Source organism: Phytophthora infestans, genomic scaffold (genome assembly GCF_000142945.1).
Source record: "Phytophthora infestans T30-4 supercont1.50 genomic scaffold, whole genome shotgun sequence".
In the NCBI taxonomy this organism is placed as follows: Eukaryota; Oomycota; class Peronosporomycetes; order Peronosporales; family Peronosporaceae; genus Phytophthora; species Phytophthora infestans.
In genome coordinates, this window is record NW_003303709.1 from 585,125 (window position 1) to 598,269 (window position 13,145).

Below are 13,145 nucleotides of genomic sequence, written 5' to 3' on the forward strand. Positions count from 1 at the left end.
GCTTCGCTCAGCCCTTTCAATCGCAGGGAGCGAACAAAGTATAGTGTTTACTCGTTGCCAACTGAAGAGGCATCCAAGCGTTTTGGCGTACTTGCCGATGGCCTGTCTTCAGCTAATTGGACACCACTGGAGCACCGCAACGTGCGAGCGATTCTCTATGGATTTTTTTTCGGAGCCATCTGAGCTCAATGGATGCACCATATCCAGGATTTCTTCTTGGCAAAGATGCCTACAGATCCGGTATCTCAGATTTGGATAAATTGCAAGAAGGAGGGCTTGACAAGAAAGAATGAACAGTCATTGATCTTGCAATACGATCTATTCTCTCTCACGCAAATCTAATCTGTATTTCTTGGGATCAAAACGAATTGATCTTAGTGGCATCACATTGTACCAGCGATTTTGAAAAAAAATCCGCATCACGACCACTACTGCGACGATTCCACTCCTCTCATATATCTCGACGAGCGTTCTACAGGCTGTGTCATGCTGTAACCCTTGAACAAACGGACTTGCGAGCTGTTGTTGATTATGCTTCCGGACTATTACTGTAGTCAGTAATAGCATGAATACATTGAAACGCTTATCTCCGATTTGGTTCCTGATGAAAAAGATGAGCTGATTCGCTGCATGGATAATCTCCGGAACTGGATAAAATACGGGAGTTTCGAATAAGCACCGAGTTTCAAAGAAGATCAAGCATTTTCAGCTGTTAACAACTGCCCACGACACAAAGCCAATTATGGATTAACATCCCCACATAACTGCGAAAAGCACAAACAAACGGTGTGTTGCGGGCCTTGTTTGGGTATGCACGCGCTGCTAAACCATATCGCTGAGAAGGTGAAGTGCAACAAGGATGCCCACGCACGTGCGATGTCAGTGTTTCACAATCGCTTCGAATTTATTGAGCTATTCTTGAATCATCGACTTCGTGTAGTACAGCAGCATCGGGCGCTTTCGAAACTTCTGGACAACACGAGTGCGCGAGCGGCACAAGGTGGTACTCTAAACGAAGCAGTTGTGACCATCGACTTCAAGATGAAAATTGACCATATCTGCCACCGTAAAAAACACGGGAACATTATGGTAAGCGTGGAATGACTTGGCATGGAGCAATGGTTCACTTTTGGGCTGCTTCTAATTCTAATTCCAACTCATCTGATGACATCTCAGAAGAAAAAAGTCTACTTCAAGCACACAGCTGAGTCAGATAAGACAGGATAAAAAGCAGTTTGATCCTGTAGTCAAGCAAGCTTTTACCATTATGCTCAACAATTGCTATTAGCTCAACTTTCGGTAAATCTTGATTAACCCCACCTTTGGAAGCAGCCATCCTTTAAAGAAAGCGTAATAAATATCTCGAAATCTTATAATTTCACTTGGAGAATCTATTGATGTTGTTGGTGTAAATGGAATAGTCGGTATTATTGAACGCATTAAGATATAAATATAATAAAAACAATCAAAAACCTATAATCACATTTTCCTCCTTAATGAAAGAGCTTTACAACCTAAAGACTGACACCTTAAACCACTCGATCACCTATCCATTTAAGAAAAAAAATTAAGATTAACGTCTTTTTTTTAATTTAATTTTATTTCTAAGTAATTTATTATTATATTACTTAGAAATAAAATTAAATTAAAAAAAGAGCGGTGAAGCCGTGGTGATTGATATCAAGCGCGATTCACCGCAGATCAATTGGATTGTGGTGCAGAGCGACAGCGCGTCTAGTTACCAGAACTCATTTCTTCCTGTTGTGCTTCCACAGCCCCGATATGCAACCGGAATGGAAGTAGTTCGGTTTGTCCACACTAAAACGCAAGATGGACAGTCGTTTTTTGATGCACAGCTCGCTGGGGCGATGAGGAAGGTAAAGCACCGGTAAACCAAGAGCATAACTGTACAACACTTCACTCAGTAGTCGCTGCGCAAATTTCCGGTGAAGGTTTGCCAAACACGATGGCAGAGATTGTTGCGTATGATCGAAAGTCGTTCAATCTTCTATCCAATGTTATACTACTCATTGAGAAGATTTTTGCTGCAGTGACTGGCCGACTAAATGACGTCCTATACGTGTACGACAAATTTTACTGAGTACCACCGAAATTACGAGGTGACGAAGCATTTAGCCTGAGAGCTTGCCACAAAATTAGCATTCGAGCATTCACCTACTCGGAGTAGGAAGTGGTAAGTATCTGGAAGTTGACGTTAGCGCTGGAACATGTATGAATTTGAGTCCTGATGGACCAACCGAACCTGACTCCTATGAGGCAAAAAATGGGTACTTGTACTGATGATAATTTTTTATGTCGGTGGTACTGTGGCGCACGTCACCAGTAATAATGGTGCTGTCGATGTTAATGATGATGGTGAAGAATTGTATACCAGCAACGACAGCGACATCAATGATGTTGCAGGGTCGGCAGGTCAGCTTAGCGGCTTTGAAATAGCTGATTGTGTCAGTGATACAGAGAGTATTGACGAAGTTGATGGTAATTTAGATCTATCAGCCGAGTGTTTGCTTCCTCGCTCTGTTGTAGGACGTCTAACAGATTATAGTTTGACCACGGAAGCGCGAATTACACGCAGGGTAAATTCGGGGGAATGCGCTCATGACGCAGTATTTGGACTCCCGCCTACGCGCAAAAAACATCATAGAAGAAAGTGTGGCAGCTTACCGAAAGCAAAATCTTATCGACACGAAAAACGCTGGATCGCTAGATGTCCCTAAATTGTCTGCTCCATCACAGCAGATGATGACTCGTTTTGCTCGGTTCCCCGGAGACTTTCCTCAAACCGAACTCCTTCAAGGTTGGGCGCAACGGCTACCTATAGGAAACATGTATGGCGCGAAGTATGTATCTTTGTATGTTGAGGAAGTGACTCCAATGTTCCAGCGCGGTGGAGATAAAAAGTCGAAAAGGATGGACCTCGCAAGAACGAGTGAGGCTCTGCAGGCCAAGTACCCAATCGCTATGATATTCCTAGTGAAAGTGAGGTTCGGACCGCGATTTCAAGGCTGTCCTCTGGGCAACAAAAGCGGGCACCCACTAGAGATGAAGCGCTTCAACAACCGCAGAAAATACGATTCCGAATCAAGCAGCAGTATGTGGATTTTCTAAAAGCACTAGTGACGAACCAGCCGTGTGTTCCGTCACGGACTACATTGGAGAATTTTGCAAAGAATACCCGGCAGCAGATGTGGCGATTTATACAGACGACCGAGTGAAACAAAAATTCAAAGTATTCAAAAGCTCATTTCAAGGAAACCCAGACATAAAAGTCCATCAAATTACTTCTCCCACTGGTGCGACAGTATCTAGATTCCGTGCGAAAATCTGTGCGATTCGTACTTAATCGAGTATTAACAACGTATCTCAGTACATATCGCCGCTGATCGCGGCGAGGCGCTAAGCCGCGCCCGCTTCGCTTCGCTACGCTAGAGCGCTCCCTAGTCACCGATCTCCGCTTCGCTTCGGTGGCTCCGGTATAGATAGAACCTTCTTTTGTGTACATGTACTCCGCGCTACGCGCCGCGCCCCCGACCTACGCTTCGCTTCGGTGGGTCTCCGCTCTCTAAGCGCTCACTGGGCAAAATGTACTGATTTAGCCAGAAACAGACGGGTCGGATTTTCGCACCAGTGGAAAGAAGTGCTACTTCTTTCTGCAACAATTCACTTCGAAGACTTGAATGGAAGCGTTAGTGTACTAGTGATTATGTTGTGCCGGAAAAAAAGCACAGGGACGTGCTGCCCGTAATTGCACTGCTAATCGCCAGACTGCTGGCGCCAATACGACGAAGATTGGCGCCTAACCGACAAACGGTTTCGGCGTGTACATGCCGAAGAACAGATTCTTCTATATTATGGGAAATCTGCATTTCTTAAACAACAAGCCACGCCAAGCTCGTATGGACCGAGCGTGAAAAATCCTGCCCGTGATGGACGTGCTACAGCGGACATTCGCGCAAGATACAACCCCCCCTCGCTATCAGTTTCGATGAGACCACGTCGCCGTGGCGCTCCTGGTGCAATCCTATGCATATATTCAACAAGGACAAGCCCCAAAAGCGGGGAACAAAGGTGTTCGGAGCTGCCTGTGCAAACGCAGCATATTGCTTGAGGTATGTACGCATTCACGAAGGTTGTGACAAGCTAATGATTACTTGCCACGGCTTTTTTGTTTTGTTTTGCCTAAGTACTTATGTTGATTTGATATCAACATACGTGATAGGCCCTGCGAGGGTATCTTACATAGTGCTAATTTATTGAAGTCAGGGGAGCTTGGACGAGAGCGCGCCAAGCGAAAAGTGCCCCTGCCGCTGTTCAGACGGATGGAAGCTTCTAAAAGCTTCCACAGCCGTCCTGCATCTGTCTGTATATTAGTTACAATACTATACATTCCATAGTATCACAAACTACCCATTGCGTTAAGATAAAAAAATTACCCGATCGGCTGCACTTACCCTCCCTCTGACAGCCACCACCTCTTCATAGCCTTCATTCTCGAAAAACAAAAGTGGCGAAGTAGGCCGTCTCAACAGGGACTCGCTCGAGCCGGTGCCATCTTCGCCTACAGCCGTGGCTTTACTGGAATTGAGTGGGTTCCAGCCCGAGGCGGTCAGTATCGATTCATCACGCCCGTCTGCTTCCTCTCGTACTCTCTTGGTTGAGCTCCAGTCTACTGCTGGGCTCCGTGCGACTAAGGCACGGCTGGCACGCACCTTTTTGGCTGGGTCGTCATTGAAAACGGCCGCAAAGCATCAAGCTACAACGCCGCCCACTTCACCGTCGCCACCACCGTTATCGTCGCCACAGCTACTATCGCCGCTGTCACCTCCGTCTCCTATCGGGTCTTCAGCGCCTCGCCCGCTTCTGCTTCGTCCGCCGTTTCTCGACCGCCAGCGCTGAGCTTCGCGCCATCATCACCTTTGGACGACACTTCCGTGGCGTCGGACGTGTCTGGCGAGTCAATTTTAAACCGCTTGAAGGAACTGCATTGGGGTCCGCTCTTCGACAGCTCAGATGAATAATCAGAGGAGGGCGACTCGGACGGTCCGCGCGCGGTGTGTCCACCATCCTCCACTCCCTCCGTAAGCGGCCTGTTTGATGATGACAGCGATGATAGACTGTACCTGTTGGTAGCCCTAATCGCCGAAGCCCAGCGTCGACTCTGGTGACTGGCATCCGTATGCCTTGACGTGGGCTCCGGCGAAGTACCCCGCCAATGGTGGTGTGAATCACTAAGACCCGGCGGCACCATGGGATTACTCGGTTCCAGTCAATATTGAGCATCTGCACGACGTTCGCGGTGAATCTCCGCATCGCTGCTTCCTGGTGGAATGACCGATTACTCCGATTCGGTTGAGCTGGGTATGGGAAGAGCAACTCGACCAACACTTCGCTCGGCGCATGGATTAAGTGATGCAATGACGTGACGATCTGTAACCAGGTGCCTTCGCCTATTATTACAAGAAGCATTTTGCGCGTCGCGACCAATCTTCTCCTGCTGGTGGTTGCTTCACGGACGCATTTCGCGCGGCGCTTTATCATCTTGGTGACACTGGTCTTGCATCCACGGCTACTGAACGTTGGGTGGACCTCGTGGGTAATCACCCATGCACTGTCGACGGAGTTTCTCGTGCTGAAGCTACGGAATTCTTTCTCGCGCTTCAGCGCAACGATTTTCTTTTGGATTACGATCTTCTCTTCCAGAGTCACAGTACTACTAACAACCCATTGCAAAAGGATAATAATATCACCCAATCGGATACAGCTAACTTGTATTTGTATTGGTATGCTTCTGTACGCGTGATCAGAATTTGTGTACATTAGACTCATGCGTTATGCAATACTACAGAAAATACCTTTGTAATGCGCATCGTGAAGGCAGAGTAAGCACGTGCTTCGACATTGGCACACATATCGGAACAAGGGGAATGCCGCCCCAATTGAGCTCCAGCAAGAGCACAGGCCGCCCGCCCGACCGCCTCTGTTGCGACCAGGCAATAAGAAAAGACGTCAGGTAAGTGGACGGCCGGCTCCCGGTGATGATGGAGCAGGAAGTGATGAAGGCGAAATCGAACATGGTGCTTAAGAAAGATCTTCAGCTACAGCTGTGTAGGTAGCGCTATTCACGTCTGCTCGCAGGAAACAATGCATAATGCAGTCAATTGAATCGCTCCTATTGGTCATAATAAAAATGCGCATCGTTGATGTGCGTTTGCAACAACGTATAGCCGGACGCATTGATAGAATGAAGATTTTTGATGTAGCCACAACCTATACATAACTTCGCACTGTTTCAATTTAGCAAACAAATGACAAGTTTATGCTGGATGCGTCTTCACTTTACTCGTCAGTCTACGGCAAAGGGATACGGCATGCGCGGTAAAATTTCTGTCTCACTTGTGCACGGCTACGTTGAGTGTGAGTGGACTGCCACAAAAGTATGATAATGGCTAGACGTAATAGGACGGAAGTGGAGACGCGAGAGCAAGGGCGAGCTGAACCACATGCTTGCCTGGCATCGCGAAGGACGACGGGTGCGAAAAGACTTCGCTCTGGCCGATAGTGAGGGAGAATACGAACGGGAAGAACTTGGCGATTCCGATTCTGAACCCGGTAGACGGCTGCAAGTAGCGTCAGTGAAATTTGACATGGATTTCTTGGACAGGTGTGTATTGAAGGAGTCCTCAAGGGTGAATAAATTGATGTGTTAGTGCCACACGATTGTACATTTGAAGAACGTTATAAAGTAATCGTTGCATTGGCTGAACGTCTCTGAACGTGACGGGCTGCTGGGTCTGATGAAAAATTTGCTCTACTGGTACATCCATCTCTATTTTGCTTGCGTTAGCTGCTATGCTAAAATATTGAAATATGCAGCATATAGCTCCTCTGAAGCTAGCTACAGCGAGTGATATGATGAGCTGCGTCATTTCTGCAAAAGCAACAAGAGGTCGGCAAAGTTTGCGTACAAGTATTGAAATTCTAGTCGGGATATGTGTGGAGAGACTTTAGTTTTTGGATTAGTACAAGATTTTGGGACAACAAACATCGGAATAAGGGGTCAAATCAGACGGCTAAAAATAGATTGCAGTGGGACAGCACGACCCTTCGTAATTTTGGAGCTAAGTGTTGGAGCTTCTTTCACTGACGCAACCCCAAAATAACTTAATACAACAAAATATTTAACCAATCAGAATATACATTGCGTCCAACAAGCGAACAAAATCCTTAGAAGCAAAAGATGACACAACCGCGGTGCCGGACAGTATGGGGCAGGACAAGGATCGTGTGTACAGATGCGAGAGAAGAGAGTGAGTGCACCGGATGAGAACACAATGTTGACTGCAGTCAAGAAAAAGTTAATTACATTTACTTAATATCAGACAATCAGGAATATCCGATTGAAGCTACGATTACAATTTCTAACAGGTCGAGGACGGCTTACGGCAGCGCTGCGTCAAAGGAGTGCCAGCTGTGTGAGAAGGCAGTCTCCTGCACTTATTTTCCCGAGCACAAGAAGAGATGCAAAGACATTAAAGTGCGCCACTTTTGGGGTGATATTTGGAAAAAGTGTGGATTAAGCACCGCGCCAAGCGTGTCGGAGAGTAGCGCAGCCGTCGCGCCAGCGATTTGCTCAAGAAACTGGAAGGTACCGTAGCATGTAAGAAAATGCGATATTTGTTATTTTGTTTACATTAAAAAACTTGGGCGACAGCTGCCATGCAAACTGCAGAAAGCCCCCTTCCCAAGCCCAAGTCATAACGGTTTAACTGCACCAATTATAAGTGCTAAATGGAAATTCGGCTAAATTTTGGTATATGTTTTCAAAGGTATGTCTGTCAACTAGACGCTAAGTCGAAAAAACGGCTTTATTTTTAGTTCATTTTCTCAAAGGTATGTCACCCACTGTAGTGTACAGTACAATTACTGACGTCACGTGCTATAAGAAGGAGACCGTAGTCTTACTATCAAAAACATTGTATAAGAAAGCCTACTTGCTATTGCACCCTGGCAAGCGTCGTTGGGTACCGTTGGAGCTGTGCGCGGGGTCAAGTGAGTTTCTGATTCGCGAGACATGCAAAACAATGAGTGTATACTGCTTTCGGCAGACACTCACACCCTTTTTGGAGAGCAGATGCGCCTTCAAAATTACTGGACTTTTTATCGACAGGATACTGACAGAAGGAAAGCAAATCGCAGGAAGTGTGTAATAAAGTATGCGCCCAGAATGCCACGCTACAAGAACCGTTCCAATTGCAAATAAATGGCTTTGGCGAAACTAAAGACTGAGCGGAGTTGGAGATCGTCTACACTTTTGCCAATCCCAACCGGCGAGCTCGTACTGCAAAGCGGAATAACCCAAAGTTAGTTTTCATTTTTTAAATATTGTTTTGTGAAATTTCAGTGTGGAACAATGCTGATCTAGTGTAGACCTCATCTTATCGTGCAGTACTTCATGAGTTCTTCACGAATCGCTGCCGTGACTGACAAAGCGCAACGGCGAGCCATCATATTGACAAGACGCATATTCATGCAGGACATACAGTGGTCTGCAGCACTCTCCAGCAAGCGCATCTGGCGCTCAGACATCTCGTTATAGGGAAGGTGGAACATATGGTCGATGTTCATGGCGAGGTAGGCTTAATGCGCGCTTTAAATACGCTAAAGCAGCCTACAACATACAGAAGCATAATGCTATTGAGTAAAAGACCTACAGCATTTAATCATGAAACATACCTTCGATTGGATTGCACATGGGCGAGTATGATCCGAGCCTAAACAGCTGCAGCCCCCCCCTGCCCTTGACCAGGTCTTCAGTCTGGATATGGGGTAATGCATTATCCAAAATGATAGCGATCTTGTTAACGAAATGCTTCTTGAAAACATCGGTTTCCTTGACAGTGCCGTACACGTCATCCACAAACGCTGCGTTCACTTCTATATTAATACTTCCGCGACGCCTAGCCTAGTGAACCAGCCCACCTTTCGGAGATACTGCACCCTGTCACTGTAAGTTGGCACCTCAAAGATGGGAGCTTGATGACCGCTCGATGTTCAATCAGCGCTTGTCCTTGTGAGCGCTTACAGTAAAGGTTATATTTTGTCTCGTCATTGTACACGATTAAGACCCCTTCTTCTCATGCACAAGCAGCACTTTCTACGACACGTTAGTGAGTGTCGTACACGCCCGCGTTTATGATTAATGTGCGTGTGCAAGGTGCAGATGGGTGCTGCACCGACCGATTATTATTATGGCCACTATGGACAATAGTCCACTTTGGTGAAATTTCGTATTTCGATCACTCCACACAGTTGGCACGCGATTGTAGTGTGGTGGCATAAAGGGTGCGGCTTCACTACACGTCACTTGTGTTTGCATACCCTCGTTTGGGGCTAGCATGTTTGGCGAAGGTGCAGCTGGAATCTGTACCATCCTGCAATTACTATGCCTACTATAGAAGACAATTGACTGACGTCGGCTACGTGAGTTGACACATGCATGACGTATATTAAGCTTACAGATCGACTAAATAGCGTACTGCATACAAGCGCTCTTGAATAGTAGTGTGTTTTGTGCGCGGCGACGTCTCGATCGAACCTCGAAAATAATACTTTGCTGAATATTTGTGGCAAAATTGACGTACGCAACACCCTACTGGTGTCGGGTTTGCGAGATGACGCAAGCGTTGCGCATGTTCTTCTTGCGGATCGACTCGGTCATGTACTACATCCGTGTGTTCTTGTGACAGTGCAGTGTGGTGTTTGTGATGAGATCTCTTTCTCAGCTTCAATAAAACCAACGTACGGTGATGGCGATATGTGGCAAAAATTCCAGGCGGTTGTCGACCTGTCAACCCAGCCGCACTTGACGCAGTGAGCACCGGGACTTGGCATTATGGTAAGATGCTAAGCAAGGGCTACATTGACGTACACGGATCTGCCTGCGCGCTAAGGCGATCCACTGACACGACGTGGCTCACGCCCATCGTCTCGAGCATGCAAGAAATCTCCTAAGCGCTGACGTACATGTACACATCTGTAAGCCTCCTGTACGCAGCACACTAGTGTACTAGCGTAGAGGTCTCGTATTCGGTGCTTACCGCAGCGATGATCGCCTTTCGACCCCTTGTGCATGAGACCCATGCGCCTGCAGCCGTAGTAGCTGTGATGCTCTTTTTGGAGGCACGACACATAGCTGAGATTGCCAGCAACAGCTTCATCAGACTGCAATTGTTAGTATCCTCACCGATTCACTGTGATAGTGGCGCTGACAATGTAGGCACGCTTGGAGCGCACGTTTTCGTCGACGATGATGCGGATCTCTCCTCTGTTGAATACCTCACTTTTATATCGTTCGGGGCAACTCCGAATTAGTTAGCGATCTCGCCCGCAACGGGTGTGTCGACCGCCTCGCTGGTAAGTGTTGGGGGTCTTGGCAGCGCTGAGGCTCACCAAGACCTTGTAGAAGTCCCAGTGCGTTTTTGTTGAGTTCGGGTACCATTCCCCTTTTCTATCCCTTCAACAGCGTCTCCTTGGCGGTGTCATTCAGAGCCGTCGACTGTTTAGCTTGCGGTGTGAGCCCGCCACCAAGCGCCCGCTGTCGCCAGCTCCACTGCGTAATGTGCGTCCGACGAGCGGATCTAAATTTAAAGGTCTTTGACAGCGCCGCTGGTGCTAGTGGAGAGGACGTAGCGACTGTCTCTGTCCTGTAGAGCTTGCAATTTCAGCTTCTGACTTGTAGGAGCGCCTTGGATTCCTTCCTGACAAAGAGCAGGAGTTGAGTACCACAAAAAAAAATTACAGCTATTAATATGTTTCTAACCTAATAACAAGTTGATTTTTTTACATTTTTACAGCCCATTATTACGATAATGAAGTAAAAGTGTGTAATTATTCAGCACTGCACTGGGTACTGTTGAAGCTGTGCGCGAGGTTAAGTGAGTCCAAAGCCCTGGAGACATGCAAAACCATGAGTGCGTACAAAGAGGAAATGCTTGCGGCAGATACTCACACCCTTTTTGGATAGCGGATGCGCTTACAAAAAAGCTAGGACTATTTACAGACAGGATACCATCAGAATGTAAGCAAATGGCAGGAAGTGTGTGACAAGGAATGCGCCCAGAATGCCGCACAACAAGAACCGTTCCAATTGCAAAATAAATGGCGGGCCAAAGACTGCTCAACCCTGGCGTATTTTGAAGCAGTCTACAAGGCAGGGATTAATCACGAAGGATCAGGCCTACGAGGCCAAGATTAAAGCGAAGGAAGAGCAGATGGCAAGCAAGCGTCGCTATAGGAATCCGTTTGGGTTAGATTCCGATAGTGAGGAAAAGTAAAATCTAGTCCGGCTTGGTGGACCCAATTATGTAGACCATACATCAATTTACTTGACTACGACTCATTATGACAAGACTAATAGTACTACGACAAGACTAAAAGTACTTTTACAAAAACAATTGGCTGTAGCCTCTGAATCCTTTGGGAGGACTAAGTCCATCTCTCAGTCTCGGATGACTATAAGGTGTGCCCGCTGCGAGCGTACATATCGCGTCGACTACTGCTATCAGACGCGCGGTCAGCTTGCTGTGGCTGTTTTTTTGGTATGACCTGTGCCCAGTTAGTGACGCGCTTGGTCATTTAGACTGATACATCAGAAGTGTAGGAGCAGTAAGCTAGCACACCGATACAAAAGTACCAAGGCAGCAACAGTGACCCCATGCATAGGCGTTGATTATGACGGGCACGTGGCTTATACAGTCATGGTCGGCCATGCGAACTACATCCAATAGCATGCGCTGAAATGTGGGCAGCGAAAGTACTTTATTAAATGTACATGAGCTACTATTCGATTCAAGTCTAACATCAATACGGTTTGACAATCTACCTACAGCCATGTGGCTTCGTACGTTCGTCATACATATCGGAACCAGTAAATCCCACTTGGAAAGGACCTACGCCACTCTGTCAGTCGGTAGATATGCAAATATGTCAGTAAGTACATCAGCTATGCAAGTAAGATCAATGCATGCGGAAGATAGTAGAAATACCCTTCGGTAATATCATAAAACGTTCAGCGGAACAATTCCAAGGCATAATATTGGTATTTTGGCGACCATCGGCAAATACTATCTATTCTAAAATATACTTCGCGCGAGGAGCTGACCAAACCTTGCTCTGATAGACCGTCGCAATCAATGATATGCTGTCGACTGCGTCACGGCGATGACTTGACAGATGGTAGTATGTTTGAGTAGGCGTATTTACTCCAGCTAAACTGGAATTTCTCACCGATCTATACCAACTTCGAAAAATCATTGGTACTGACCCGTCTTCTGAACAGCATACATTAACTTAGCAGCCTCGCGCACCTCCGATTGGCATCATTTTGGGAGGTATGCGCGCAAATGAGTAAAGACAAACTCTCCCCGGACAAGATAATGCTCATCTTCAGATCACGTTAAGCTCTGGTGATGACTACCTATACCATGACGATCAACAATATGCATTCGATCTAGATCTATCACGCGGGTATTTATTTGTCACATCCAGCTGTCATGCCTACATATTTGTATGTGATGTTTCCAAAAGTGACATCAGTAAATGAAAGAGGTATACACTCGAGAGGCGGTTGGTGAGGCATAAATGTGAGCACTAAGGATATTGTGTGCGGTGTTGTTTGTGAGCGTAGCATAAGTAGATCACAGTATACATGTATTGTATGTAGCTTTGCTTTTAATAACTAAAACAAAGCCCACCGCAGCGCAGCGGAGATGGTTAGCTCTCTACACCAATAAACCATGCCCTAGCTTCCGCGAAGCGGGCGCCCAGAGCGCTAGTCCTAAACTATCAACGTTAGCACGGTGTCTGTTCTTCTGTCACACGAAACGTTTAGCGGTTTTAGTTATATCATTGGCCGTCAAGCGCGAAGGCGGCTCTAATTCGTTAAAACAGGACTGTGTAGCTATATGTAAATTCATGTGATTCACAGTGTAGATAGAGATTAGCACAAGCATATCAAAGCAGCATCGCTTTAATACTATTTAGTCATTTAATATTGCATTTGTTTTATTATTGAATGCTAAACTGAGCTACTTATTCTCAAATGAATAGCCTCTAAAGACGCTTTC

General features: G+C 46.5%; 2 protein-coding genes across 2 annotated transcripts; both read left to right on the forward strand.

Annotated features, from left to right (window-relative positions):
• Positions 1-810: 810 nt before the first annotated feature.
• On the forward strand, positions 811-1,227 carry PITG_17151 (uncharacterized protein; the record flags this gene model as incomplete). Its single annotated transcript, XM_002896998.1, has 2 exons — positions 811-1,089; positions 1,177-1,227. 2 exons carry the CDS (start codon positions 811-813, stop codon positions 1,225-1,227), a joined length of 330 nt encoding a protein of 109 aa, XP_002897044.1.
• A 1,668-nt stretch (positions 1,228-2,895) lies between these two features.
• PITG_17152 (uncharacterized protein) lies at positions 2,896-3,450 on the forward strand (the record flags this gene model as incomplete). Its single annotated transcript, XM_002896999.1, has 2 exons — positions 2,896-3,112; positions 3,389-3,450. 2 exons carry the CDS (start codon positions 2,896-2,898, stop codon positions 3,448-3,450), a joined length of 279 nt encoding a protein of 92 aa, XP_002897045.1.
• Positions 3,451-13,145: the final 9,695 nt, after the last annotated feature.